Here is a 25,103-nt window from a genome sequence, read left to right on the forward strand (position 1 = left end):
TCTAAGATGTGATAGCATTGTCAAATATACTAAAATAAAAAACGACATATTAAGCCACTGCCTAAGTCAATCATTGTGGCTAGAACATATAACACGGTGTATGCTTTTTGATGCGTTGACTACTAGATAGAATTTTGTAGATTTGAATATAATTCATATGTATCCCTTTATCAGATATCTTGCTGGTTTTGACGCAAATGTATGGGAATCAATGTATTGCAATATAGCATACGAGGAACATTAAAGTTGGATTGAGTGTGGCGAAGTACGAAATACTCGAGAGCATCAATGTATGAGTGAATAAACAAAGAAAGTAGAGTGCGAGCACCATCAAAACTTGAATCTACTAGTACTAGACCTCTCATCCTCGGAGTCACTACACTCATCACTGTCTAGAGTGCGAGCACCATCAAAACTTGGCGCTGTTGAGATTGTTGATGAAGCGCACGTCATTTCGTTCCGCATCCATAAAGTCTCGTTCATCACCGTCATAGTCCAAACACAGTAAGCGGGAAAGGAGGTGGTCTTTGAGTTTGGGAACAAAGTTCTGTCAGATGATATTAAGGAAAGAGTCAAAACCATCACATGTGAACACAGCTTACTAAGACAGCGGGGTCACCATGGTGTTGTTCAAGATAGTGGGCTAAATTGACGGTGATGCCTGGATAGCTTGCTAAGCAATGGTGAGCTTCCAGGCTATACTGTTAAAATTAAGCATAATACTCACTGACTAGAAACGGTATGGTTTTGTAAGTTTGTTTGTAAACTATCAATCCCCTACAATTAAGCTTAACGGCTTCTGATTCCTTTGGTGATTCTCAGGCTTCCAAGAATAGCGCTACCACCGGAAAAATTACCAAATTGGGATATTCCAATAATCTCACTATTCCCACATACCTCCCTGGCTCTACTGCTGCACCAGAGCTTTCCCCTTGCTCACTCATGTATATAAGTAGTAGAATGGCATGTACATACATAAAATGATACAATAGACCACTTTTTTCATTGTCTGAGAGCTTGTACAGCAGTCTACAGTGCTGACTACAATATGTGCATCTCAGGACTAAAACATATTCGGTTTTTTGCCCCTTTAGCAGGGAAGCAATTCTGACTGTATATATCATATATTAGAGTGTTAATGAATATATTACACCGCTTGTTTGAGCCTCTGTAGTGTCCTACATCAGTAGATATGTTAAATTCATGAATACCTCTCAAAAAACATAAACCAGTTCGCATTTTTTAGTGTTTAGGTATATAGACTGGTGAATATTATTTCTAACATCTCTTTACTAGTATATACATCATATCAAGAGTATAGGTCAGCAGGATCAGTCCCTAGGGTCATATGTATTGTCATCTTCCTGGTGGTTCACTCCCTGAGAAAATTTTTCCTGCAGCTCCGGCCCTCTAGGATGGTAGGTAGTCTTTTACTATGAACATATGGAATATATTTATTACATAGGTATACCAGAACAATACCAGGATCCTTGTCTACAATCCAAAGTCACTTTTTGCCTACAATGTACCATATTTTCGCATTTTTGAGGTTTTTCACTACATTCTCACTACATAGACTATACCAGCTGTTCATATATCACTTATAGTACATATATGAAGCCTTCCCAAGGCCATGATCAGGTAGAAATATGTCAGAGTAATGATATCAAGCACATATCTCCTATTCTCACTGATAAGAATTCCCAGACATGAATATAGTAAAATATTATGATCAGACTATCTTGGAGTACACTATATATACCAAGTAATACAGTCCTCGACTATCAGAAGGATCCATGAATAATTGACAGCAGGGGAATCCAATAGATAAGAAATAGGTCGTGGGAAAGTCAAAAAGTCCAAACATCGAAAAAGTACTATGCACCAACAGTCTATGCAAGGGTGGTTGTTACGACTGGGATGAGTCGAGCTATCCTTGTCTGAGTAGACAATCGGTAAGATACCGGATAGACGTGAGTCTGCTCTCGAATGAGAGATCAAAGGTTCTGGCTAAGGCGAGTGTCGCTGACTCCCTTAGAATAGTGGTTCTTAGACAGTAAGGTTGGAGACCTTACTGAAGGACAATGTTCCAGGTAAAACCCAGTAGATTAAAGTAAAGAATACAACCGTAGGTAGCTAGGTTTATATACAAGTGTTCAAGCGGAGCTTGTAAATGTGTTATCAAGATAGAAGCGTGATAAGAGAAAGATAAGGCGGACAGCCCGCTTGGCGCAGATAGCGAAGATAAGAGATAAGCATGGTACGGACGGCCCGTTTCGTAAGTGAGATAAAAGAAATGAGTATAGGGGTTAAATGTTACTGTAACACAAACTCATCATCCAACAGGATGCGCCACAGCGCATGGAAAAGTTCACGTTTGCAATGAGCGAGGATGTCTTTGATGTTCTTCTTCTTGATGAACATGCTAATGAAGCGCACAATGGACTCTGGTAGCTAGAGATAAAGCACATTAGAACTTTCAGATGGGAAGGATGTAAAGCTTACAGAAGGGATAAATGCGATCGGGTGGCAGGCATTGGTAGTTGGGCACGCACGCATGTATTTTGATTGATTTCCAAAGAAAAGATATATTGGCCATGCGGAAGCATTCCCAAACTGGGTCAAGTGTGTTGCATCGGACCAGAACATCAGTCCAGCGATTACCCACTCCAATTTACAGCTACCATCCCTCTTCTGTTTCTGGAGCTCATCGTGAGCTTTGTTCCAGGCATCCGATGTGTAGAGCTCATCATACACTCGCTGCTCTTGACCAGTCAAAGGTGATTTCCAAAAGCGTTTGAATGGAGTGAAATGAAACCAGCACGATGACGCCTCTGAGAAGGCAGCACGGATAACTGCCACAAGCAGACGGTGATGAAAACCCGGGACAGTAAATAATTGCCCATTTCCATCTGGGTTCTTCTCCCTGGTTGGAACTAATAATTCGGCAGCTGACTCCCTCCAGCCATCTCTTTGGAAGATACCATTGGGGTCCAGTGTTCCGTCAGAGGTGTCAAAGCGCATCATTTCTGTGTGAATGTTTAGATTATCTGGTAGATCACCAATACTGAAATCCTTGGCCTTCAGTACGTCACTAACGAGGCGGGTGACCTGGGCTTCAGATGTCAACCCGCTAGTACTGGTCATCTTCCATGTCATGAGATGCCAAATGCTCATATTCTTCCATGGCCAAGGGGGCAACTGCGATGGAGGTGGACTGCCAGTTGAATGGTGGCCCGGGGCTGGCTCGCTGATGGATTGGGGATCAGATGGAATGTTGGATAGCTGGTCGACAGAAACAAAGGCATCCGGGTCATATGATGGACGGTGGCGATACTCCCTTCCAATTCCGAATTTATTGAGTGATGTCCGAAAAGAATCAAAAACATGAAGAATGATACGACGAAGTGCTGTTGGAGGTGGTTCTTCGATGGCAGGTGGAGGTACTGGAAGTTCGTCTCTAAATTGTAAAGGTTGCCGATGCAGTCTAGAGGGTCTAGAGGTAGGGACAGCTCCACATTCCCACTGCATCTCCAAGTCTGGAGCATGAGTTGATGTACCGGCCTCAGGCTCTGGGTCTTGTGGGGCATTACAAGCCGAGGTACTAGATGAGGCTTCTCCCTCAATGCTGGTGGTGAACTGAGGCACGGGACCATCAAGAGACTCGGACACTATGGCATTTGTGGGTGGAAAGCTGCCAGTGAAGGCAGGGGTTGGCTATTTATCTCTAAATAAGCAGGGACCAAAGCATGCTGAACTTACTTACCTGGGCAACACTGAGCTTTATTTTCTTTGCAGCAGGAGCTTCCTGCATAGATGCCGATATACGCTTGAAATGTTGGGACTGCAGATTCAACTGATTCTTCCAGTGCTTACAGTTCTGACGATGACGGGTCAAGCCACTCGGTCCTGTGAACGATCGGCTACATTCTCCTCCACATACGAAGTGAGTGCTCATCAAAGCGAAGAAGACCAGCAGAAAAGATGCCAAATGCTTCAGAATAAGTTTCATGGCCTCTTCATGCTAAAGGAAAGACAAAGTACAGGAAAGTAGTAGGATCCGAGTGATCCGAGTTATCTGAGTCATGCCTGGCGCATAGCAAGACCCCCGGCACCAGGTCTGCAGCGGTCATGGACTCCTTTAGACCCAGCTATCGTCTCTCAGGAAGCCATATCACGGGGTAAGTGCAGTGAAACATGAAAGGACGGGTGTGATATGCATGCAGCTAAAGTAACAGTACAAAAAAATAAAGTATATACTTGGCAGACCCGAAACATTTTACATGACATACGGTCAAGTGATCATAGAATGGATGTAACAATTTCGGAGCAGCATCATAACAGTCTGATCTATAAGAGAAGCTATACACAATCAGTGGAAAAGTACCTGTCAGAGCCCAGATACAATCAATCCAGCAGTACAATACTTACACAACATTGAAAGGCATCTCATCAATTTGAGTGTTGTAGAGTTCTGGTCCCAGTCTCAGCATCAATCATGCGGCAGAAAAATATGCTCACATTCAATATCTCTCATGGGGCCTGGTATACTAAAAGGCCCTCCTGCTGATGTGGTGAGCTGGCTACTAGCGTACTTGTGATGAAAGACATACCTTGGCTAACCCGCCTCCAATCTACTATTTTCTCAGCGCCCGTCCAGAGAGATGATATGTCCCCACGTCCAAAATCACCATGGCTAATGAAATCTTGAGATACCAGGACAATGCGAAAGTTGCTGAGAAGATTGGATTCAAGGAACGCTTGCACTACATTGATGCCTTCTGAGATGCGGAAAACTAGTACTCGGATGCATGGATGGCTAAGAAGGGGTATCACCAATCCTGGCTTGGTCCTCCGTGTGTGAATATGCAGGCACAAATGTGTCAGTCCATGAAGATGCTCCACACCCACTGTAGAACTCCACAGCACCCAGCCATTCAGAATCTCCAGATGAGTCAGAGAACGAAAGACTTGAAGTGTGGAAAGCGAGAAAGATGGAGTGTGACTAAATAACAATGATATGCTGAGTGAGAGTGATGTCAGCACGAGCTCATCCAAGGGCACCAGGAGAGGATTTGTTTTCTGGTCCAAATCAGATGGGCCTATCCATAGTGCCAGGTTCGTAGTACCTCTGCAGAGTGAAATGATCTCTGCAGCTATACTGACACATATGTTCCCCTTCAAGCACAAAGATTTTACAGCCTGGCGAGCAAAATTGTGGGGGTGAGGCCGAGAGTAAACCGATGACAGAAAGCGGGTGGCGACATTTTCATTCGGTAGAACAATTGTACGATACAGAAGTTTTTCAATCCTGCCACAGTAGTAGTACTGAGTAAATGCTCTCCTCAGCCAAACATAAGATGAGGGACTCACCAGTAATGTACTGTCTGAGAAACAAGGAGGAAAGAGCAGGCCATTTGCGTGGAGTCTGTACTAGCAAGAGAAAAGATCTCCCTCTCTAATTCGAGGGGAAGCATTGAGGAAGCCTGCCAAATTGCTAGTGCATATAATTGAAAGTAGAGCCACAACAAAGACAAGACCATCCTTCAGAAAGTATACTCTATGTATACCGAATTCTTACAGCCAAATAATGACATAAGCAACCTCTTGAATCGACTTGGATCATCCATGGTGCAGATCTATCCAAGTCGCCACCATGAAGACTTTCATTCCTAACTTCACACCCTGCCTTTGAGCACATCATCTACTTTGGTCTTGCCTTGTACTCACTACATGTATGTTTTATCCATGTATGTTTCTTTCCTTTCACACTGTCTTTTGCTCTCATCTGCGATAGATGGATCTACGCGAGCACGCTGGCATGCATTGTCGACGCAAATACTGGTCGCTCATTGACGGCAGTAGCAACCAACAGTTCTTTCTGCGGTCTGTTTGCTTTTGTTGCTACTGAGATCGCTCTACAAGTGAGTCGACGTCACGATTGCTTGCAGAATATCAGATCTGAGGTTGGTTCCAGGATAGTATTGGTGACGGTGGGTTGCGCTCATTGAGTGCCAGATGACGACTAACTACTGTACAACCCGCTTTGACTCATTCCCTTGTGGGTGAATATATTGACCGTCTCATTGATACCTCCTTTGGCTCCAACTGGATGCGTCTTTATGACTCCATGAGTAGAGACTAATGCAATTGCGCATTTCAAGCTGATCTCTTCTTGCAGTATCAATATCATTCGCAATCCATTCTGTAGCCTTGGTCGAATTCCCATCTGAGGTATATGGATCGTAGAGCGTGGTTTAGTCTTTTTGTGTATCACAGTAGTAGCAATGTTAATTGAAACATGCGTGCCAAGTAACTTATCTCAAGTAGGAAGTAAACAAAAATTGTAAGACTAAGCTATGGAAGTGATAGACCCAGAGCCTTCCACAAGGACTCATGAGTGAAATGGGCTATAGAAACTCTCTGTCCGTCAAAAAATGCCTCAACAACATGGGGGAGAATGTGTCCACAAAGTAAAATGATAGTACCAGGCTCATACCACAGCCTAAGATTGAGACGAGGTATAAAAAGATGACCACCCTTGAAAGTTCCTAGAGCCACCAAGGCTACCCAACACTGGGAAGGATCGGTGCTGTCTGGATGCAGTGGTGTTTGCCTATTGAACTGGATCGACCTACCTTCCCACAGGAGTCCATCTATTGCTGACCAGGCTTTGACGTGCACATACTTATTGCGGAGAGCCACCGCAAACTTAGTCATAGCCAAGAATTGCGGCGGGTCTACAAATTCCAAAAGAGCATTGACTCTCAAGTTCAAGAGTTCGAGATCGGATACCAGCTGGGTGGAGAGAGAAAATTGTTGGGCACTGGAAATAACATCGGCGGAAATAACAGGTTCCTTGTTCTAGATAAAACAAGGGATTAGATGAATATCCGAATGATTATAGCATATTACCTGTTGGCCCACGGCATGCCAAGCTGAAACCAACTTAACATTACCAGCCAGCTGGCCCGCCACTACATGATATGATTCCTCTTGATCTCGCCCTTTTTTGTCCGCCCCTTTTCCCATTTTAAGGGGGACAGCCATCCCAAACTGCATCACAGACTGGTATAAGGCCTCCTGCACCACACAATGAGTATCTCAAAATTAATCAATCAGTAACCATACCCGTCCTCATTCATTAATAGCATTGGGAATGTGTAACACAAGAGGCACTCCATCAGTGCTGACTGCCAACCGGGGTTGGTTGGGATCAAGCCACTCACGCAAGTTCTCCATTGATTGGTTCCAATGAGGTGGTGTGAGGTGCCGATAGGCCCGCTCTTTCACAGCATCATGGAACTTGAAGCTGGAAAATTCAACTAATTTTTGGCCGTCAATCTCAGTGAGAAAAAAACAGAAACCATTTACCTTGGGACACTTGGGCCTTTTGCACCAACCTTCCCATCATTGACCGAAGCTTCGTTCGAAATTGATTAGCCTCAGCTTTCTGGGTGCGACTGAAAGGAAATCAGTGACATTACAGCAAGAATTAAAATGAATGCACCGTTTTTTATGGGGTGGTGGACACCCATCATGTATCTTAACCATTGGGTCCTGGCTAGACTCCGGAGAGGAGGGCTCATCCCCTAAGAATATGAGTAGATCTTCGTCAGTCCAAATATCAGCATCGGCATCAGCCCCATTGACAGGCCCATAATCTTCGTCGGTGACACTAGAGGCTACCATCTAGAAACTCGTATCACAGTCAGAAGGAAAGTGTTGAGGCAAATGACAACAAAAAAGTTTCAAAAAGAGGCCCCACCACACATGTAACAGTCGAATAACCTACAAAAGGCTTGTCCAACCTCGCATGGTGTACCAAACCTCGCTCACCTACAAAAGGCCGGCGAGGACAGTAGTGGATGGGCCGCAACAAACAATTAAAGTAAAGATGGACTAAAGTTTACCTATCAGCCGGCCAACCAAAAAGAGAGGGTGGAGAGGTAATGTGAATTGAATGAGTAGCACAGTTAAATCGTGGAGAACATCAGGAAATAGACGATCGGGGGACCAGTCAGTCACCGGGCGGCGATGGACGTTAAGAGGAAGGGTATGCGCTCGGTCATGAATGAAATTAACATTCAAAACTCCAACCAGATTATGTAAGCCCAGCGGCTGACACAACGAGTCGACATATCCGAGTTATGAGTCCTACAACTACATTCATCTTATCTTCTTACTACTACAATCATGTTGTCTTCTCTCTTTTTCATCATCGCAATCTCAGTTTTTACAGGACCTCTGCCGATTTTTTGTCTCCCACTGAGGCCATAGAGTGTAAGTGGTATTGTTATTATTCATAAACAGACTTGATTTTTAACACAAGTCCTGTTGCGCCTGCCACATTCGTGACGCGCTGTGACACAGTACTGCACCGTCACAACATGTATGTCGCTATATGAATTCCAAACACTTTGAACTCTTGCTAATGATCAATATAGGTAAGTACTACTTGGGAATGTTATGAGCCATGCTGATCAAAGTCGTTGCTTATTGTTCGCAGGAAGTGAGTATGTCAAGATTTTCGAGCTCAAACCATTCTGATCCAAATTGTTGGCCACCGTTCCTCGTTCGAACAAGAGCTGTGCTGATCCAAGACATTGGCCACCGTTCGCAGGTCGTGAGTGTGTCAATCCTCATTCGAGCAACAGCCATGCTGATACAAGTTGTTGCCCACTGTTACAATAACATGTAACCGAGAACCCCTCCTACGGAGGTCATCATGACCTTAGCCCCTATCCCACCATATGCACCGTCTTGGAAGACTTACCGACTCAACAGAGACTCGTAGAGACGCCTAGAAACGGCCTGGATGCCGTTAGATGACCTAGACCAGCCTAGGTTACATCTGAACGGACCTAGATGGTCCTCGACCCGGATCATAAGGAAGCTCTGCCTCATGGTCAGAAGAGAAGCTGCATGCCTTAGCATGCGCAGTTAGACTCCAAGACATGCTACGCCTTGAGGACAGATAGAAGAGGCATGGTAAGCCTCATGTGTAGATAATCGCCCGCATGGCATCAGATAAAGATGCCCTTGTATAGACACACTCATACCTACCGAACGTAGTATTGGTCTGTGCACACGGACGACAGTATATAGAGCAGACAGAATCATGTATATTCCCTACTTGATTCTACTAGGTTTTATCCAGAACTTCCTCTGAAAGACAGTCCCAGTCCTTCAGTCTAAGCCGCACCTTAAGGAAAGCCGACGCTACCTTAAGTGGAATCCCTGAACCTCTCATTCGAGAGAAGATCCCCGTCTCTCCAGTAGCAAGCCCGCTATCAGATTAGGCAATCCGCCTAGGGAGAGCTCAAACTATCCTAGTCCGTAACACCCACCGTTCGCAGTTCGTGAGTCCGTTGATCTTCGTTCGAGCTCGAGCTATGCTGATCTAAGTTGTTACCCACTTCAAAGACAAGGATTTGGGATACATTGCAGGAACAATGTTTGGGGCCAGTTCTGAAATGGTGAGCTCTTACATTGCATTGCGTCTTAAGTTGACAACTGTGACTGCGTTCGCAATCACAATCATAATGATGGCTGCTGCCACTCACACAGATGCGCAGGCTCGCATACAAGAGGAACTCGATAATGTCGTGGGGCGTACACGGAACCACACAAGTTTAATCCTCAGCGTTGGATCGACGATGCAGGTCGTGTGCGCGGTGATCTCAAGTTTTTCACTTTTGGTTTTGGCCGCTGGTGAGTGGTTGACTCTAATCTAATTTTCAGGTCACTCACAGATTGATGTTTAGTCAAACGTACATGGACTACCTCAACGAGAAGGCCGCGATGTGCAACCTACTAATTGGATATTTGGTATGTTGCACATGTAGACTCGACTCTGGATGGGGGACTGATATGTTCCTAGTCGGACACTCTTCATCAACGCAGCTCTTATTCTATGGGCCTTCTGCCTTTCGGAGAATCCTGCAGCGAAGATTGATACACTTGCATTCTCGGACATTGCAAACATACATGCTACTCTGTTTGAGATATGTTTTACAAAGAGGATCTAACTGCATCCTACTCTCAGAAAGTGCGCAGTGTTTTCGTCTTTTGGCCTGCTTACCTGATGTTGATGGTGCTCTGGCTATGTCCTGCTCTCAGTATGTGCGTGTTCTTGTCTTTTACTACGTTGCATACTCGCTGATGGTGCTCTGGCCGCGTCCTGCTCGCAGTTTGTGTGTGTTCTCCTCCTTTGACCTGCTTACCTTACGCTGATGGCACTCTGGCCACATCCCGCTTTCAGAAAGTGCGTGCTCTCGTCCTTTGACCTGATTACCCCACGCTGATGGTGCTCTGGCTACGTCTGGCTCTCAGTATGTGCGTGTTCTCGTCTTTCGACCTGTTTACCCCACGCTGATCTTTCGAATATCTTGATAGGGTGGATATATGTGCACGCCAAGTGCCAGCACTTCCTCCGAAACTCGAACATACAAATCACAACGCATCAAGTTCGAAGATGACAACGCTAACAGTGCTACGGCCATCACTTTCTGGCTCTCTGCTCAGTGTTCCCCCATCTTTCGTGCTCCACCATCCATGTCACTCAGCACCGAGCTTCCACCATCTATCATCGACGGATTCACGCGTGCATTGTTTCTTGTGCTCTAAGAACGACACGACGCATTGAGTAAGTCCTTTTCATTTAGGCCATTTGTTTATCCTCATTTTTGTCGTTGCAGCCCCAATATATCAGATGCATGTTTGAATTATTGAATTCATCGTCACACGCAGTAAAGTACGAAGCTACTATGATGCTCACTACACTCATGCAGAACCCCGCTGCTGTGAAAGGTATGTTTATGATCAGGTCCCGTACGCATATATGCTCACTTTCATAATTAGCGGCTGCCTCGTGCTTTGTTAATTTAGATGCCGGGATACAGACCCTGGGTGGAGGTTTAGAACTGTGGCGTGGTTACTTCCAGTAAGCTCAGGATCTCTGTGGCGACGCACATTTGACCAACATACAGTAGGAGTGTTCACCCTACCATTTCAAAGAACATTGATGTATCGACAGTGGTTATGTAAGCAAGCCTGTTCCAATGATCGCTATACATTAACCCTCATCTAAATCTCAGGTTCAAGCAGGGTAGCTTTCAGACCACCGCTCTTGCTGTTCTCAAGCAGAACGATGTTCATGCACTGGACCTCCACCCAGATTTGCCGCAGTTCAGGCAGTTGAAGAACTTCTTCAAGGGCGTTTCTGTCACACTCATCCACTGGCCAGGCCTCAAAATTCATGTGGCCACATTCCTGCACACACTCTCAGCCCTTCACCAGCAAGCGTGTGCAGTGCAGACGTATCCGGAGCCAAAGGTTCTTTGTACTATGAAGTCAACTTTCAGAACCTATAGGGCTAGCTATAGGTGCGTCGTTTTACTTATTTATGTATGTACATCACCGACAAGTATTTATATATTTATTAGTGCCGGTGTCTCTTTTGCATTTCAGCACTGTGACTTCATTTTTGAGTCATTTTTTGTGTGCTTGCGCACATCTAAGCTTACTACTCCCAAGTATAATTCACTTCCGCAGGTGAACAGAACGCTTGTATGTGAGTACAATGAAACACTTTGATGATATTCTACATACACTAATTGCTAGTACTACCTCCCTGACATTCCATAGCATTCAGTATCGACGAAAGAAGTTGTGTTTGCCTATCGATTGCTGCTTCAATCCCTCCCGCAACTTTCAGCAGTGCCTCGGCTACTGACAGACTCGGACTCGGAGCTTCAAACTCGAATGCACGTGCTAACTTCCGCCGTTTCCGTGGTGCTTCAAGGGCTGCCGGTACTGATGTCCCCCGCTGTCCATTGAAAAGGTCATGGTCAAAGTAGCGCCGAGGCTGTTTGCAGTTGTCATTGGTCAGGTTGATTCAATCCTGAGTAGTACTACTTACCGTGACAGCCTGAGTGTGTTCTTCAACTTGAATGAAGTTAGACTCAGAGCGCTTTCTCTTCTGCCGAGTCGGAGTGAGCAGTAGTGGACTTGCACACTGAGATTTCCAAACTTGAATATCCTACAAATGAGTATGATGAGGATGACTACTGTATGTGTTTGATCTAATTACATACGAGTTTGAGTTTGGATGCGGAGTCCAAGTCATTTTGAAGCTTGTCTGCAACGTTAGACTCGGCTGCCTTGTTTAGTAGGTCTGTAGCTTCAGCCTGAACTTGATAGCGCGGCAGTTTATTGTAATTATAATATCCACAAGAATAGGTAGGGAGACCTTGCCCAGTTCCTCCTCCCCTGTTGCAGTTCTCGCCGTGACTCGATGGAGTAGTGCTGCCACCCTGAAAATTCATCAAGAGAGCCTCAGCGGCATCATTAAAGTCTGAAGGGCGGGAATCAAATGACATGTTTGTGGCTTTCTTCTCGGAAAGCACATGTATTTGAATCATATTTTCCAGACCTTACATTCTACTGCAGACCTTGTGGACAACTTGAATACTCCATGCAGTATGGCTTGTGCCGTGATTTTGCCTTCCAAAACTTTCTTCAAGCCTTCAATGAACTTTGTCTCCTTTTGATTAATGCTGCCATCAGATTTATACTATTCAGGGTGGTGTAACCAGTGCTGAGCTCCGTGACTATCATTTTTTGAATCCTTTTTACATATGTCATTCTGACCAATATTGTATTGTCGGCCGAACACAATGTGCACTAGACATGGTGTCACAGACGCGTCATGACCATGTCAATGGTGTCACAGGCGCGTCGCTGCACACAACCATGTCAACTAGAAGAATCTACTAGATGAGTGACGACACTGAGTTGCTCACTAAAACTTGGAAGGTAAGTATCTTCATTTATCTAGTCTTCAACCTTTTTTTTTACCCTTTCAGAGGTATGTGCCAAGGTAGCCTCATGATTCATCTCGAGCAGGGATAATGCAGGCTCCTTTGACACTTGCAGAACCTAGTGGTGACACAGACATTGTGTCAAAGTCCATAGGAATACAAGAATTTGTCAAAGAACATGGACAATAAACTCGACAAGGAGAAGGGCCGGTATGATTCCTTTCACTTCGATCTACAGCATTTTACATTAATTACTTTCTGCAGCGCTATCAAATCTTTCAATACACTATGCTGACCTCGACCAACCTCATCTCCGCCCCACAAACCCTCGTATACACTATGGTGAATTGAAGGCATTAGTGGTCACGTTGTACCACCTGCATAATTTGACAGCTGTACGCCCACTCAGACTTGCACTCTCCTCCACCTCGCTCACTCAGATGCAGTCTGCAGGCGTGTGTCTCTGTATGCAGTTGATTTGCTGTGAGTATTATATTTCAACTTTACAGCATCAAAGATGTGCTCTCACCTCGTATTGCAAGCCTTCAGATTACCAGCTTCAAGCTTGTCAAAGCAATTGGCGATGTGGACATATAAGTCCATCACCATAACTGGACAGAGCCGGTAGAAAATGGTAAGACATTCCGGTGTAATTATTTCCATGTCGTCTAATGTTCTGATGCCCATTGAAGTCATAGGACCGTGAAAAATTCTGATCCACCCTCTTCGTGGCTTCATCTTCTCAAGATCAGCCAAAATTTCATTGATCGATGGATAGGAAATATCTGGGTGGATCTCAAGTTCCAAGTCGGCGAGTATTGATGACTCGGACATTGGGTATATTGTGCTTGAGAAATTCAGTGTCCAAGCCGGTACTTCTATACTTATTACTACTGTTAAATCAGCAGATCGGTTCAAGATGACTGAAACTGTATTGGGATAGTTCCCAAATCATTCCACATGACTAGTGACAGTGAAGCTCCGGAGACGTACTATTGTAAATCTGTGTGTCCACCTCCATTTCTTTTTTTTTCAAAAACTTTAGATTCCCAGAGGAGAAGGAACATTACAAAGGCCAGGGTCAACGGGAAACTCTGAACCTTGTCTGATGCGGTCTGTATGGATCCGAACAAAGCAATCGGCTGCTGTTTTCTGGGTACTATATGTACGTGGCCCATGGTAATGCTGCAACACTTTTCCACTATGTTAGACTCACCTCCATCTTGCGCTGATGAGACCCAGATATTATCATTAAAAAGGCGTATTGCTCTCCTGGAGGAGCAGAACGCTGAGCTTCGCATGCCAACTGCCAGTGAAAAGACCACGTATGTCAACATTTTTGACCTTGCTATATGCTAAGCATCATTGGCAGCAAAAATCACACTCTTGAAGGCCGTGTGATACGAAGACTGGTGTGTCTCACTGAGCGTGTTGATGACATGGTTGCAGAATTCGATAGACGTGTTGCCCTTGGTGCATCTGATACATCGGAAGCTGATGCACTTGAATCCTCAGACCCCATGTATGTGCACACTTCATACGTGAACAGGAACTGACTTTTTATTGTTAGAGAGAACAGACGGTACTGAACATACAAGAAGCTCCTAGTATGGTGCCCTTCAGTGCGAAAGCTCGTATAATCCTCGGCCGACAGCTTTGAACTGGCTGAATTATATAGCAAGGTGTGAGACCTTACAACAACAGCGTGCTCATTAACTCTTAGATTTCATTAACTTAATCGTGGTGCTGATGCCGCAAGAGCAGATGACACTACGAGCCTCAAGTTTATCATCGCTGTGTGGTTGATGCAGATGGTACCGACTCCAAAACCCTCCATTCAGTGTCGAGACAAATCTGGTTGTGGGTTCTACCATGACGTGACAGGGAGATTACTATGCCCTGTTGATTACAACTGGAATGATGCTACGTGAGTATTCATTGTATCAAGGGTGCAACTTGTTAATTATATACAGTGTCTGAGAGGCCATTCGCTCTTACCATCCTGACTATCATGTAATGTCATACTCTTGGCCATCATTTCTATACAAGGATGGACAATACGACGCAATCAATCCTACAAAAGGATTCCTCAAAGGTGAACTCCTTCTGAAGGTACATACTAATCAGAGGATCCTATGTTTGATGCCCACAGTACTGACAACAGATCACAGGCGGTCAAACATATATTTACATCTCCTACTTCAGCAGAAGAAGACCCAGAAACGTCACAACCTGACACTAGCACCAAGACACCTTCACAAGTCCATCTCCCTAAACGTCAGAGGACTGCAGGAGAGAGGCGCACACAGTGTGATGTTGCAGGCCTCCTGCAAATGAAATCGATGCAGCCTAGAGCTCTTGCATATGCGGCCGTTCAGGTAGGACATAGCTCACATAATGATCACTTGCTAATGACAGAATGGATTCAGCTACGTTTTGCATTGTCCAGTGCAGGCGCATGGCGGATTATTGATGATGACTTCAACCACAATGAATTCTATCACAACATTGTCGATTATTTCGAACTTCCTTCTTCACCGGATGCAGCACAAGATGTAGAAAACCTCTTGTTATGGTGGAACCGGTGAGTATCACAGCCGATCAGTCTACCTCACCAACTCAGTGACATTGATGCTTTTCAGCCAAGTGTTTGGCTGCAGGAATGTGTCGCATTACCGACCTCAGAAGACCAGCACAATGTCAGTTGCCATGACTGCTCGACGTGCCTAACGAGAACCTTCTTTAAGACATTATGTACAACACTGTTTAATAGTTGTATTTGTACTGATAAAACAATCATGTAAAATTTTAATGCCACCACATTTTTCATGGACACATTATTATGTATATGTCCTGAGGGTTTGGAACTACATTATGCCTGTGTAAGATTCACCCCATATTTATGGCAAACTGGCAAAACTACATTTTATGAACTAGTGCGGTACGAGACTCTTTGCTGCAAAGATCCGCATAATGATTCCTCTATTCATTTTGCAGAATTATCTAATTAGATGTTACATACGATCCAATGAGATTTGCAATATATGAACTACCATATAGTCTTTCTGTGTAACATTTTAGCCGATACTCATATGATGTCTGAACTTAAGGATTTGAAGTCTCATGATATGTGTATCAACTTCGCTCCCTATAATGTGGCAAACTTCCGAAACTATATTTTTTGAACTAGTACAGTACAAGACTATCTACTGCAAATATCTACACAATGATTTATCTATTTACTCTGTGGAATTTTCTAGCTTGATTTTACATGCTGTTGAGTGACGTGCAAAATATGCAACTGGCAGTACAAAGGAAGTTGGTGACATATGATCCGATGTTCACATGGTGGCCTCAGCTGGAAAATACACAGCTGTATTTGACTGGTGAAGACTTGGTCCAGTCTATGTCACAAACTTCATGAGACTATAGTTTTGAAACTTGTGCAGTACCAGACTCTTTTTTACATAACTGAAAAATGAGAAACACTTGGTCTACATATCTTGATAAATATTGATGATGGAATATTGCACAATTATCACCGGTAAGACTCATACATCTCTTGGAGTAGCAAGTTGTGAGAGATTGCACAAAGCTGGCTTATGGTGCTTTGGTGATAAACCAATATAATACACTGAATATATGAGGGTGTCCGCACTTTTGATGCTTAATGCTAGTGTAGCTAAGTCTATGCAAACATGCTTCAAATTGGTCAACGAGGATACCCATATATGTATATACACGACCATATATAACCAACTATCATATTGTGACGGATTACGGTTATTGTCTACATTATATTGTCAAGATATGGGTTTATATTACATCTTGAATTTCAGTGATGGAGAGGACACCAAGTGCGAGCGCATCCAAACGGAGAATGAGGTCGACGTGTCGTGGCCAACTCGTGCGCTGTCCATCTTTTAGTTTAGCTTAGCGTAAATTACTGTACCTGGGAGACTCACCTTATAAGCCCAGGTACCCGCATCCAAACATCTCAGTTTCAACTCGAATACTGAGATGTAAGTTAGTATTTTCGTAATGTTCGACTCGAGGTCTAACATTATATTAGATTTGTACCTTTGTGTCTAGGTACAACGATTTGTTAATCTGAGTTTCAACTCGAATACTGAGATATTCGTACCTTTGTGTCTAGCTGCGCGTGACCGTCTCGCTATACTCTCAATAGGTTATGAGCCCTGCCCCGGCTATGGACACAACGCTCCCCGCTACCAGTTTGTCCCTATTCAACGTACCCAAGTTAGCTGAAGATGGCACAAACTGGATCACATACAAAGAACATACGTTGACGGTGATTGGAGCAAGAGGCTTGATGCGTTATGTGGACGGCCGGGCAACGAAACCTATAGCATTCCTGGTCGATGCGAAGACCGGCGCCGTGACGAAGAAAGACGGTACCATACCCACTCAGACAGAGATCGACGACCTTGATACGAAGCTAGACGAATATTATCAGCGCAACTCCCTAGTAAAGCAGCAGGTGTTTAGTACCATAACGGACAGGCTCCTGTTGCGCGTGCAAAAGCTGGAGGCTGCATCGGACGTCTGGACTGAGGTGTGTCTGATTCACGAGGGGAAAACAGAGTTAGTCCAGATCAACCTTCGTCGTCGCCTGCAGGAAACCAGATGCGAAGAGAATGGAGACGTACGAGCACATTTCGGCGAGATGCTATGGCTCCGTGAATTGCTCGCGGGAATGGGAGCCTCCATCGACGAGAAAGACTTCTACGCCATAATCCTAGGATCCCTCCCTGAATCGTACCGTCCCATCCTGTCATCCATCAACGCCACAGCCAAAATCACGCAAAAGGCCCTAAGTACCTACGAGCTTGTCAACGTTATCAGCGAGGAGTACGAGCATCGGTTGCTCACCGACAGGCGTCCGTCAAAGAGAGGTGCCAACTCGGCCCTTTCAGCGCGTGCTAACGACGCCAAGTCAAAGAGCACCGATGGCGCAGCACCCCAGTACAATCCCGATGCCCTCTGCCACAATTGTGACCGAAAAGGTCATTATAAGAACGAGTGCTGGCGAAAATGGGGAGGAAAAGAGGGTCAGGGACTGAAGCAGAAGGCAAGAAGGGGAGGACGCACCCAGAAGCAGAGTGCAAACGCTGCAAAAGACTCTGAGGCCCAAGACAACTATGCATTCGCAACATCAGACCTTGCGAGCATTGCTGAGGCCATGCACATACCTGCTGCATGCCGTGGAGCAATAGTCGACTCCAGCGCGACGTCGCACTTCTGTCCCGACAGGTCCAAGTTCCAAAATTTCGTCGAAATAAACCCCCAAAAGGTGTATACTGCCAATGGATCGATTGTCAGTGCTACAGGTCGTGGTGATGTAAGAATAGACTTACCATTGGGGTCAAAGAGAACGAGCGTCACGTTGAAGGACGCCCTATACGCCCCCACTATGGTGTTCACACTGATCTCCACGAATCGTATCGCCTCCGCCGGTTTGGCTGTCCTTTTCGAAGGGAAAATGTGCAAGATACTCTCGCGTGCACCCCAAAGGGACGTCATCGCGGAGATCCCACAGGTGGAAGGACTGTACACTGTTGGGACGAAAGCGCGTCAGGGTCACCACGCAAACATAGCAAAAGAAAAGCTTACCCTTGGCCAGCTACATCGTAGGCTGGGCCATGTTGGCCAAAACACATTGGCGGACGCTGTGAAGAAGGGGATGATAGTGGGCGTGGACCTAGACCCGGAATCCAAAGCCGAATTCTGCGATACCTGCGTGAAAGCTAAGTCAGCGCAGCAATCCTTTCCCAAAGAGACGAAAACGCGCGCACTCACCTATGGGGATCTAGTCCATACGGACCTCTGGGGACCGGCCCAGACGACGAGTTTGGGTGGCTGCAAATATTATGTCAGTTTTACGGATGACTTCAGCCGCCAAACGCGACTGGAATTCCTCAAGCAAAAGAGTGACGCACTTACAGTGTTCAAGTCCTACGAGGCGTGGGTGACCCGGCAGTCGCCAGGGGTGCGCGTGTTCAAAGTCTGTTCGGACAGAGGAGGGGAGTATCTGAGCACTGAGTTCGAGCAATACTTGCGTCACCAAGGCATCGAACGACAACTAACAGTGCACGACTCACCGCAACAGAATGGTGCCGCCAAACGACTCAATCGCACCCTGGTCGAGCATGCGAGAGCGATGCTCCTGGGCAAAGACATGCCAAAGTATCTGTGGGCCGAGGCCATTAGTTATGCGACATGGCTCAAGAACCGCTTACCTTCGAGAGCCATCCCAGGTAGCACGCCCTACGAGATGGTGCGCAAGTCCAAACCGGACTTGTCCCGAGCCCACAAGTTTGGGGCAACGGTTTTCGTCCATGCCCTGGAGGCTGGCAAGCTGGAGGCGAGAGCAGAGGAGGCAGTCTTTGTGGGGGTAGACACTGAGAGTAAGGGATACCGGGTATATTGGCCCGGCAGGCGTCGAGTCACGGTGAAAAGGAATGTCACCTTCACACCGATCCTGGCAGCCGATGGTATGCCGGACGAGGGGGAGTCTACTGCTGTTAATGAACATAATAGCGGCAACAGTAATAATAACTCACCTAATAGTGTCCAGCCCATCACCATGCCACAGCAACCTCAGCCATCTACTCCTCAGCAACCTCAACCATCTACTGCCCAGCAACCTCAGCCATCTACTCCTCCAATGAGGTCGACGAGGGCAAGACCACCCCCCGGATACTATGCGGCCCTAAACGAGGGTCAGACGGCTGCCCTAACGATGGAGAATCTGTTAGAGGCATCAGAGGTAGACCTAATGGATGAAGAAAATTATCTTCACCTTGCCTTGGCCGCCGCAGAGCCGGAACCCACACTCCAACAGACCCTAAATGGTCCTGATGCCGTTGAATGGCAAGAGGCGGTGGACTATGAGATAAGTCAGTTGGAGAAGCTAGGTACGTGGGAGGTAGTGGACCCACCCCGAGGCGCCAACGTCATACCGTGCCATTACGTCCTGGCCACCAAACGCGGACCGGACGGCGAGAAGCTGAAGTTGCAGGCACGACTCGTGGCTAACGGGCAGAGGCAGAAGCTCGGCGTCAACTACTTCGAGACCTTCGCCCCCACCGCCAGCATGATAATGATCCGGATGGTCCTAGCAATGGCGGCTCAGCGAAACTGGGAGATACACCAGGTTGATATCAAAAGCGCTTACCTATATGCCAGCATCCAGGAGGAAATATATATGTGTGCCCCGCCCGGCTACTTGAAGGAGGACCAGCATGGAAAGGTGCTGAGATTGAGGAGGAGTTTGCCTGGCCTGAAACAGGCAGGATTCGAGTGGGCTGAGGAACTATCAGGCGTGTTCCTAGCGATGGGATTCAGCCGGTCCAAAGTCGATCAAGCCGTTTACTATAAACGTACCTCCAACGAGCATACAGTCATCACAGTGCCCATGGACGACATGGCCATAACGGCGAACCACGTAGCCCACATCCAGCGATTCAAGTCCGAACTCCAGAAGCATTTCGAGATATCGGACCTGGGAGAGCTAAAGTGGTTGTTAGGTCTGAAGGTAACAAGGGATAGAGTGGCACGTACCATCACGCTGTCTCAGAAGGCATATGTTGCGACCATCGTTGAACGTTTTTGTTTGGGCGACGCCAAGAGCGTACAGACCCCAATGGAGGCTACAACAACCCTGTCAGTAGAGCAAGGCCCCGCGGCCCACGCCAAAATCCAGGATATGCGTGATGTACCTTACCAAAGGGCCATTGGGTCCTTGATGTATGCTGCCACCAGTACGCGACCGGACATTGCATTCACGGTCGCAACATTGTCGCAGTTCATGAGGAACCCCAGCAGAGCCCATTGGGAAGCTGCAAAACGAGCTCTCCGTTATTTAAAGGCAATGGACGGCATGGAACTTACCTTGGGAGCCACAGACGCCGGCCTAGAGGTGTTCGTCGACGCCGATTGGGCGTCGCAGTCTCATAGACACTTGATGTCAGGATATGTCGTCATGTTCAACGGTGCACCCATAGCCTGGAGTGCAAGGAAGCAGCCGTTAATAGTGTTATCGACGGCAGAGGCTGAATATATCGCGCTTACCAGTGTGGCGCGCGAGCTCCTCTTCCTACAGCTCCTCATCGGCGAACTCTACGAAGCCCCAAGCCTCCCAACCTCCATATACTGCGACAATCAAGCAGCCATTGTGTTAGCCTCCAACGGGAAATTCCAATCGAGAACAAAGCATATCGACTTACGATATCACTTCGTCCGTGGACACATCAAGAACGGCATCTTCAAGCTGTTCTATTGCCCCACCGAGGACAATGTGGCCGACACATTCACCAAGGCTCTACCGCGACCCAGACTCCAACGACTGAGAGGGATGATGCGTTTGGATAACGCTCGAGGGGGAGTGTTGGGATCTGACAAATCCGAAGGAGACAAGGCCGAACGGATGAGAGCCAAGAGGGAGAGGCAGCAACCGGCCGAAGCGTAGAGCCAAGGGAGAGGACACCAAGTGCGAGCGCATCCAAACGGAGAATGAGGTCGACGTGTCGTGGCCAACTCGTGCGCTGTCCATCTTTTAGTTTAGCTTAGCGTAAATTACTGTACCTGGGAGACTCACCTTATAAGCCCAGGTACCCGCATCCAAACATCTCAGTTTCAACTCGAATACTGAGATGTAAGTTAGTATTTTCGTAATGTTCGACTCGAGGTCTAACATTATATTAGATTTGTACCTTTGTGTCTAGGTACAACGATTTGTTAATCTGAGTTTCAACTCGAATACTGAGATATTCGTACCTTTGTGTCTAGCTGCGCGTGACCGTCTCGCTATACTCTCAATACCTGTCCCTTCTATCATCCGTCTTGTCAATATGAACAGTCCCGTTAAGGGTGCTCAGAACCCGTACGGCAAGACGCTCAGTTCGCTTCCCTGGTAGGAAATGTGAACCGTGGCTCCCAGCTCGAGATTCTATGGGTCGGCGGAACAGATGGCTCATCCAATGTACGTGACTTCACACATGGTGCCATTGACCAGTGATAATCAATCTACAGTGACCGCATGACACAGGCCCACTGATGCACTACATGGCCAAGCGCAACGGCTCTTGCTCAACATACAACTCGACGAACTCCGAGTGGTTCAAGATCTCTGACCTTGGTCTCGAGGCGGACGGCAATACCTGGTATCAGGCAAACTTGAGTCAGTACTGTTCGTACTTTGCTTCGAACATGGCACTAATCATCGCGCAGATCTACAACCCTCCCATTCAGTACACGTTCCCCGGCCCTCCTGTTGCAAGCTTTGTGGACGCCAGCTCAAGCTCTGCTGAGCCTTCTTCCGCCGGCTTTGTATCGGGTTCCTCAGCAGGGACTACATCAACCTTTGCCAACGGCCCTTCCTCCACCATTATCGCGTCATCCACCCCAAGTCCAACAGTGATAGGGCAGTGCATGCTTAGTGGCCGTTCCGTCAACGAGGGTGTTGTCAAGTGAGACAGCAGGAACAAGCGGACGCACAAACAGAGACTTGTCTGTTCGCACTAAATGCGAATATTAACTGGCGAGGGTGGGCTTGACGTCTCCCTCCCTCATGGTTATCATATAACAAGGTTTGAAACCTCGTGGCACTGCGTGCTGCATCACGATATTATTGATTCGGTTATCCACGTACATACACAATCATTTTTAACTCACTCACTCACATTCACTCTCACTTCGGCTCCTTTGGAGCGAGCCACTCTCTGTTGCATGTTCGTTCTGCCTTGTGGATACCTTATCTAAGGCTTTGTATGTATCATTGCGGGCCGAGTTTAACATACTTCCTTTTTGTAGTGGTGGCAACAGTCATCTTTGAACTTGCTTTCAAGGTCAGTCACTAAGTCTTCATTGTTTGGGACGTCCTCACAACCTCAAATCGATAGAGCTACCTTGTCGTTCCTTTACCTAATTCATGGCACTGCTACAATTCTTTCTGCTGCAATGTCTTTGTCCGTCCGTTTCTTAGTTGCATCTGAAAGCATTTAAGCAGTAAGCAAAACAGCTTGAGTGGTTTCGACACTCCACTGCGTACACGTTCTTCAGCTAAGTCACTTCTCAGGCTATTACTCGCAATCGTGTTCGCTGTTGACAATACAAACTCTGGTCAGTTCTTCATTTTACAATCGCTGACAATGCTGACATCAAGTCTCAGCATATCGAACAGTAGACTATACCGAGAAAAAATGAAGACCGAAGCAGAGTTACTGTCTCTTCCTGAAGAACTAATATTACATATTCTAAGCTTCCTTCCTTGGCAAGATATCATACGTTGTACATCCGTAAGCTACTATCAAATCACTGATCGGTGTTACTCTGGTACTGATGATCGTCTGGTAGCTTTGCAAGGCCCTTCGCAAGATGTATATATCGTCCTCCGAGCTTCAGTATATCACCGAACTGGGTGGCCACTGCTCCCATACTAGCAGCACCACGAATTCAAATATGTCCTGCTCTTGTTGAACGATGTACTTGTGAGGTTAGTTACGACTTCAAGTACTCTCTCATACAATGCTGCCTTCTGGGGTCAATGCGGGATCATCGAATCCAGAATCAGGTCGAGGCTGGTGCGTCTTGACTCAGTTTAGAGTGTGGAGGACGCATAGGATGGAAAATGGAATTTGAAACACGAATCGCGTCGCTAATGCCATATCTCACCACAGCACTAATGCACCCAACGCGGAGCCCATTCAGTCACATAGTCTGTAAAATACAGGCAGCCGAGGTTGAAAATATGCCGTTCCACACAGGCCAGCGGATGTCGGCCGATTGAATGTGTTTGCCCGAGTCTAACATTCGGCCGACTGACTAACTGATGGACCATTGGAACAGCTGGGCCTATACACGGTGTTGCTTAATATTAACATGTCGGCCGGTCGCCAAGAAACAAAGATGGTGGATTGTGACGCTCTCAACCCGGCCCATGTAGACAATAGTGAGTCGTGACTGTGTGTACCAGTCAGCCGATGCGAATAATGGGTATGAAGGTATCATGCAGGCCGATGCAGAATATATCTCCTGTGCGTGTCAGTCAGCCCATCGAAAATATATTGCTCGTGCTGATCAGATGGCCCATGCGATGACAATGAATTCACGATGGTCTCCAGTCGGCTGATAGGAACAATTGTCTGGTATAATTAGGTGGGCCATTGGAACCTATCCTATCTGGTCGGTCGATGAAAACATATTCCCGATGCCATCAGGTCGGCCAATACACAGGAATGTCTCATACAATCATATGAGCCCATGACACTGACACCATCATGTGGGCCGGTGGAAAGACATTTCCGATGCCATCAGGTCGGCCAATATAAAGGCATGCCTGATACAATCGGGTGGGCCAGTGAAACCAATACTATCCGGTCGGCCGATGGAAAGACATTCCCGATGCCATCAGGTCGGCCAATATAAAGGCATGCCTGATACAATAGGGTGGGCCAGTAAAACCAATACTATCCGGTCAGCCGATAGAAACACATTCCCGATGCCATCAGGTCAGCCAATATGAGGGAATGTCCGAGGCAATCGGGTGAGCCGATGAAAGCAATACTATCCGGTCGGCCGATAGACACAATTGCCTGATAATCGCAGATGGGCCGCTGAAACTGATGCAATCAGGCCGGCCGATGAAAATAAACCCTCTATGCCATCAGGTGAGCCGATAAAAATGAATGCCTGAGAAAATCGTCCGGGACAATGAGGAGAATGCTCGGGTTCTATCAGGTGGGCCGGTGTGGAACGGGTCTCCTTTGCACATTGGTCGGCGCATTTTAGCACCATCGCTCTGTCGCCAGCTTTGACAATTCAACATCAATTCAAATGAATCTGGAACATTTTGATGACTATGTACAAAGTTAAATGTAACTGTAATGTACCATTAGATGTAATCACGCATTTGTCTAGGCTGAAACTGAGAAATCCCAATCTACATTCATGTAACTTGCATACTGTGGCCGAGGTGTCCCCACAAAATTGTGAAGGCTATCGCGCATGAACCACGTCCACACAATGTGATCACCGGTGAATGTGACCCCATGCCTCACGATCAGTCCAGAGCAAGCAACCATGGCGCCAGAGTTGTATCGCAACTGTATACCGAGGTTGGATAAGGTCATGAGCCCGTCGTAATATTCGCCGACACTGGTCATTACGTCGAACCCCTCTGGAGGAGATCATGGATCTCTGTGAAGAGGGCATTGCCGGTTACAAATAACCGCTGCGCAGTTGAGCACCGAGGCCCAA

The 25,103-nt window shown here is 46.5% G+C and overlaps 8 protein-coding genes across 8 annotated transcripts; 5 read left to right on the forward strand and 3 right to left on the reverse strand.

The window, feature by feature from the left end:
* Window positions 1–692: 692 nt before the first annotated feature.
* HD556DRAFT_1367244 (uncharacterized protein) lies at window positions 693–1,133 on the reverse strand. The gene is made up of 2 exons (XM_041302835.1): window positions 823–1,133; window positions 693–749 (listed from the first exon to the last, which is right to left on the reverse strand). Exons 1-2 carry the CDS (start codon window positions 1,122–1,124, stop codon window positions 731–733), a joined length of 321 nt encoding a protein of 106 aa, XP_041160857.1. The 5' UTR covers window positions 1,125–1,133; the 3' UTR covers window positions 693–730.
* A 3,400-nt stretch (window positions 1,134–4,533) lies between these two features.
* Window positions 4,534–5,313, reverse strand: HD556DRAFT_1236227 (uncharacterized protein; the record flags this gene model as incomplete). Its single annotated transcript, XM_041297806.1, has 1 exon — window positions 4,534–5,313. A coding segment is annotated over one exon (780 nt), but the record flags the coding sequence as incomplete, so codon positions are not given.
* An 876-nt stretch (window positions 5,314–6,189) lies between these two features.
* HD556DRAFT_1474166 (uncharacterized protein) lies at window positions 6,190–7,639 on the reverse strand (the record flags this gene model as incomplete). The annotated part of the gene is made up of 6 exons (XM_041308494.1): window positions 7,511–7,639; window positions 7,375–7,463; window positions 7,195–7,325; window positions 6,916–7,083; window positions 6,689–6,864; window positions 6,190–6,262 (listed from the first exon to the last, which is right to left on the reverse strand). The coding sequence occupies exons 1-6, from the start codon at window positions 7,552–7,554 to the stop codon at window positions 6,190–6,192; spliced, it is 681 nt and encodes a 226-aa protein (XP_041160859.1). The 5' UTR covers window positions 7,555–7,639.
* Window positions 7,640–9,548: 1,909 nt separating this feature from the next.
* HD556DRAFT_1442603 (uncharacterized protein) lies at window positions 9,549–9,958 on the forward strand (the record flags this gene model as incomplete). Its single annotated transcript, XM_041306475.1, has 4 exons — window positions 9,549–9,615; window positions 9,666–9,714; window positions 9,768–9,831; window positions 9,884–9,958. The coding sequence occupies 4 exons, from the start codon at window positions 9,549–9,551 to the stop codon at window positions 9,956–9,958; spliced, it is 255 nt and encodes an 84-aa protein (XP_041160860.1).
* A 201-nt stretch (window positions 9,959–10,159) lies between these two features.
* Window positions 10,160–12,684, forward strand: HD556DRAFT_1367260 (uncharacterized protein). Its single transcript, XM_041302836.1, has 7 exons — window positions 10,160–10,338; window positions 10,399–10,606; window positions 10,701–10,812; window positions 10,864–10,945; window positions 10,995–11,045; window positions 11,100–11,198; window positions 12,485–12,684. The coding sequence occupies exons 1-7, from the start codon at window positions 10,307–10,309 to the stop codon at window positions 12,552–12,554; spliced, it is 654 nt and encodes a 217-aa protein (XP_041160861.1). The 5' UTR covers window positions 10,160–10,306; the 3' UTR covers window positions 12,555–12,684.
* Window positions 12,685–14,027: 1,343 nt separating this feature from the next.
* HD556DRAFT_1442606 (uncharacterized protein) lies at window positions 14,028–14,413 on the forward strand (the record flags this gene model as incomplete). The annotated part of the gene is made up of 3 exons (XM_041306476.1): window positions 14,028–14,149; window positions 14,197–14,346; window positions 14,395–14,413. 3 exons carry the CDS (start codon window positions 14,028–14,030, stop codon window positions 14,411–14,413), a joined length of 291 nt encoding a protein of 96 aa, XP_041160862.1.
* A 222-nt stretch (window positions 14,414–14,635) lies between these two features.
* Window positions 14,636–15,412, forward strand: HD556DRAFT_1236392 (uncharacterized protein; the record flags this gene model as incomplete). The annotated part of the gene is made up of 5 exons (XM_041297821.1): window positions 14,636–14,751; window positions 14,773–14,782; window positions 14,808–14,936; window positions 14,996–15,202; window positions 15,254–15,412. 5 exons carry the CDS (start codon window positions 14,636–14,638, stop codon window positions 15,410–15,412), a joined length of 621 nt encoding a protein of 206 aa, XP_041160863.1.
* Window positions 15,413–21,797: 6,385 nt separating this feature from the next.
* On the forward strand, window positions 21,798–22,319 carry HD556DRAFT_1474189 (uncharacterized protein; the record flags this gene model as incomplete). Its single annotated transcript, XM_041308495.1, has 2 exons — window positions 21,798–21,828; window positions 21,895–22,319. The coding sequence occupies 2 exons, from the start codon at window positions 21,798–21,800 to the stop codon at window positions 22,317–22,319; spliced, it is 456 nt and encodes a 151-aa protein (XP_041160864.1).
* Window positions 22,320–25,103: the final 2,784 nt, after the last annotated feature.

Source organism: Suillus plorans (genome assembly GCF_016647745.1).
Source record: "Suillus plorans strain S12 chromosome Unknown HD556scaffold_24, whole genome shotgun sequence".
Lineage (NCBI taxonomy): Eukaryota > Fungi > Basidiomycota > Agaricomycetes > Boletales > Suillaceae > Suillus > Suillus plorans.

What these genes read in the sequence shown, in the direction of transcription:
- HD556DRAFT_1367244 (XM_041302835.1), bottom strand. Translation starts at nt 1,124, where the DNA reads ATGATATATACAGTCAGAATTGCTTCCCTGCTAAAGGGGCAAAAAACC.
- HD556DRAFT_1367260 (XM_041302836.1), top strand. Translation starts at nt 10,307, where the DNA reads ATGGTGCTCTGGCTACGTCTGGCTCTCAGTAT. An exon ending in TATCATCGACGGATTCACGC is followed by an intron (nt 10,607 to 10,700) that starts GTGCATTGTTTC and finishes TTGTCGTTGCAG; the next exon opens with CCCCAATATATCAGATGCAT. An exon ending in GATGTATCGACAGTGGTTAT is followed by an intron (nt 11,046 to 11,099) that starts GTAAGCAAGCCT and finishes TCTAAATCTCAG; the next exon opens with GTTCAAGCAGGGTAGCTTTC.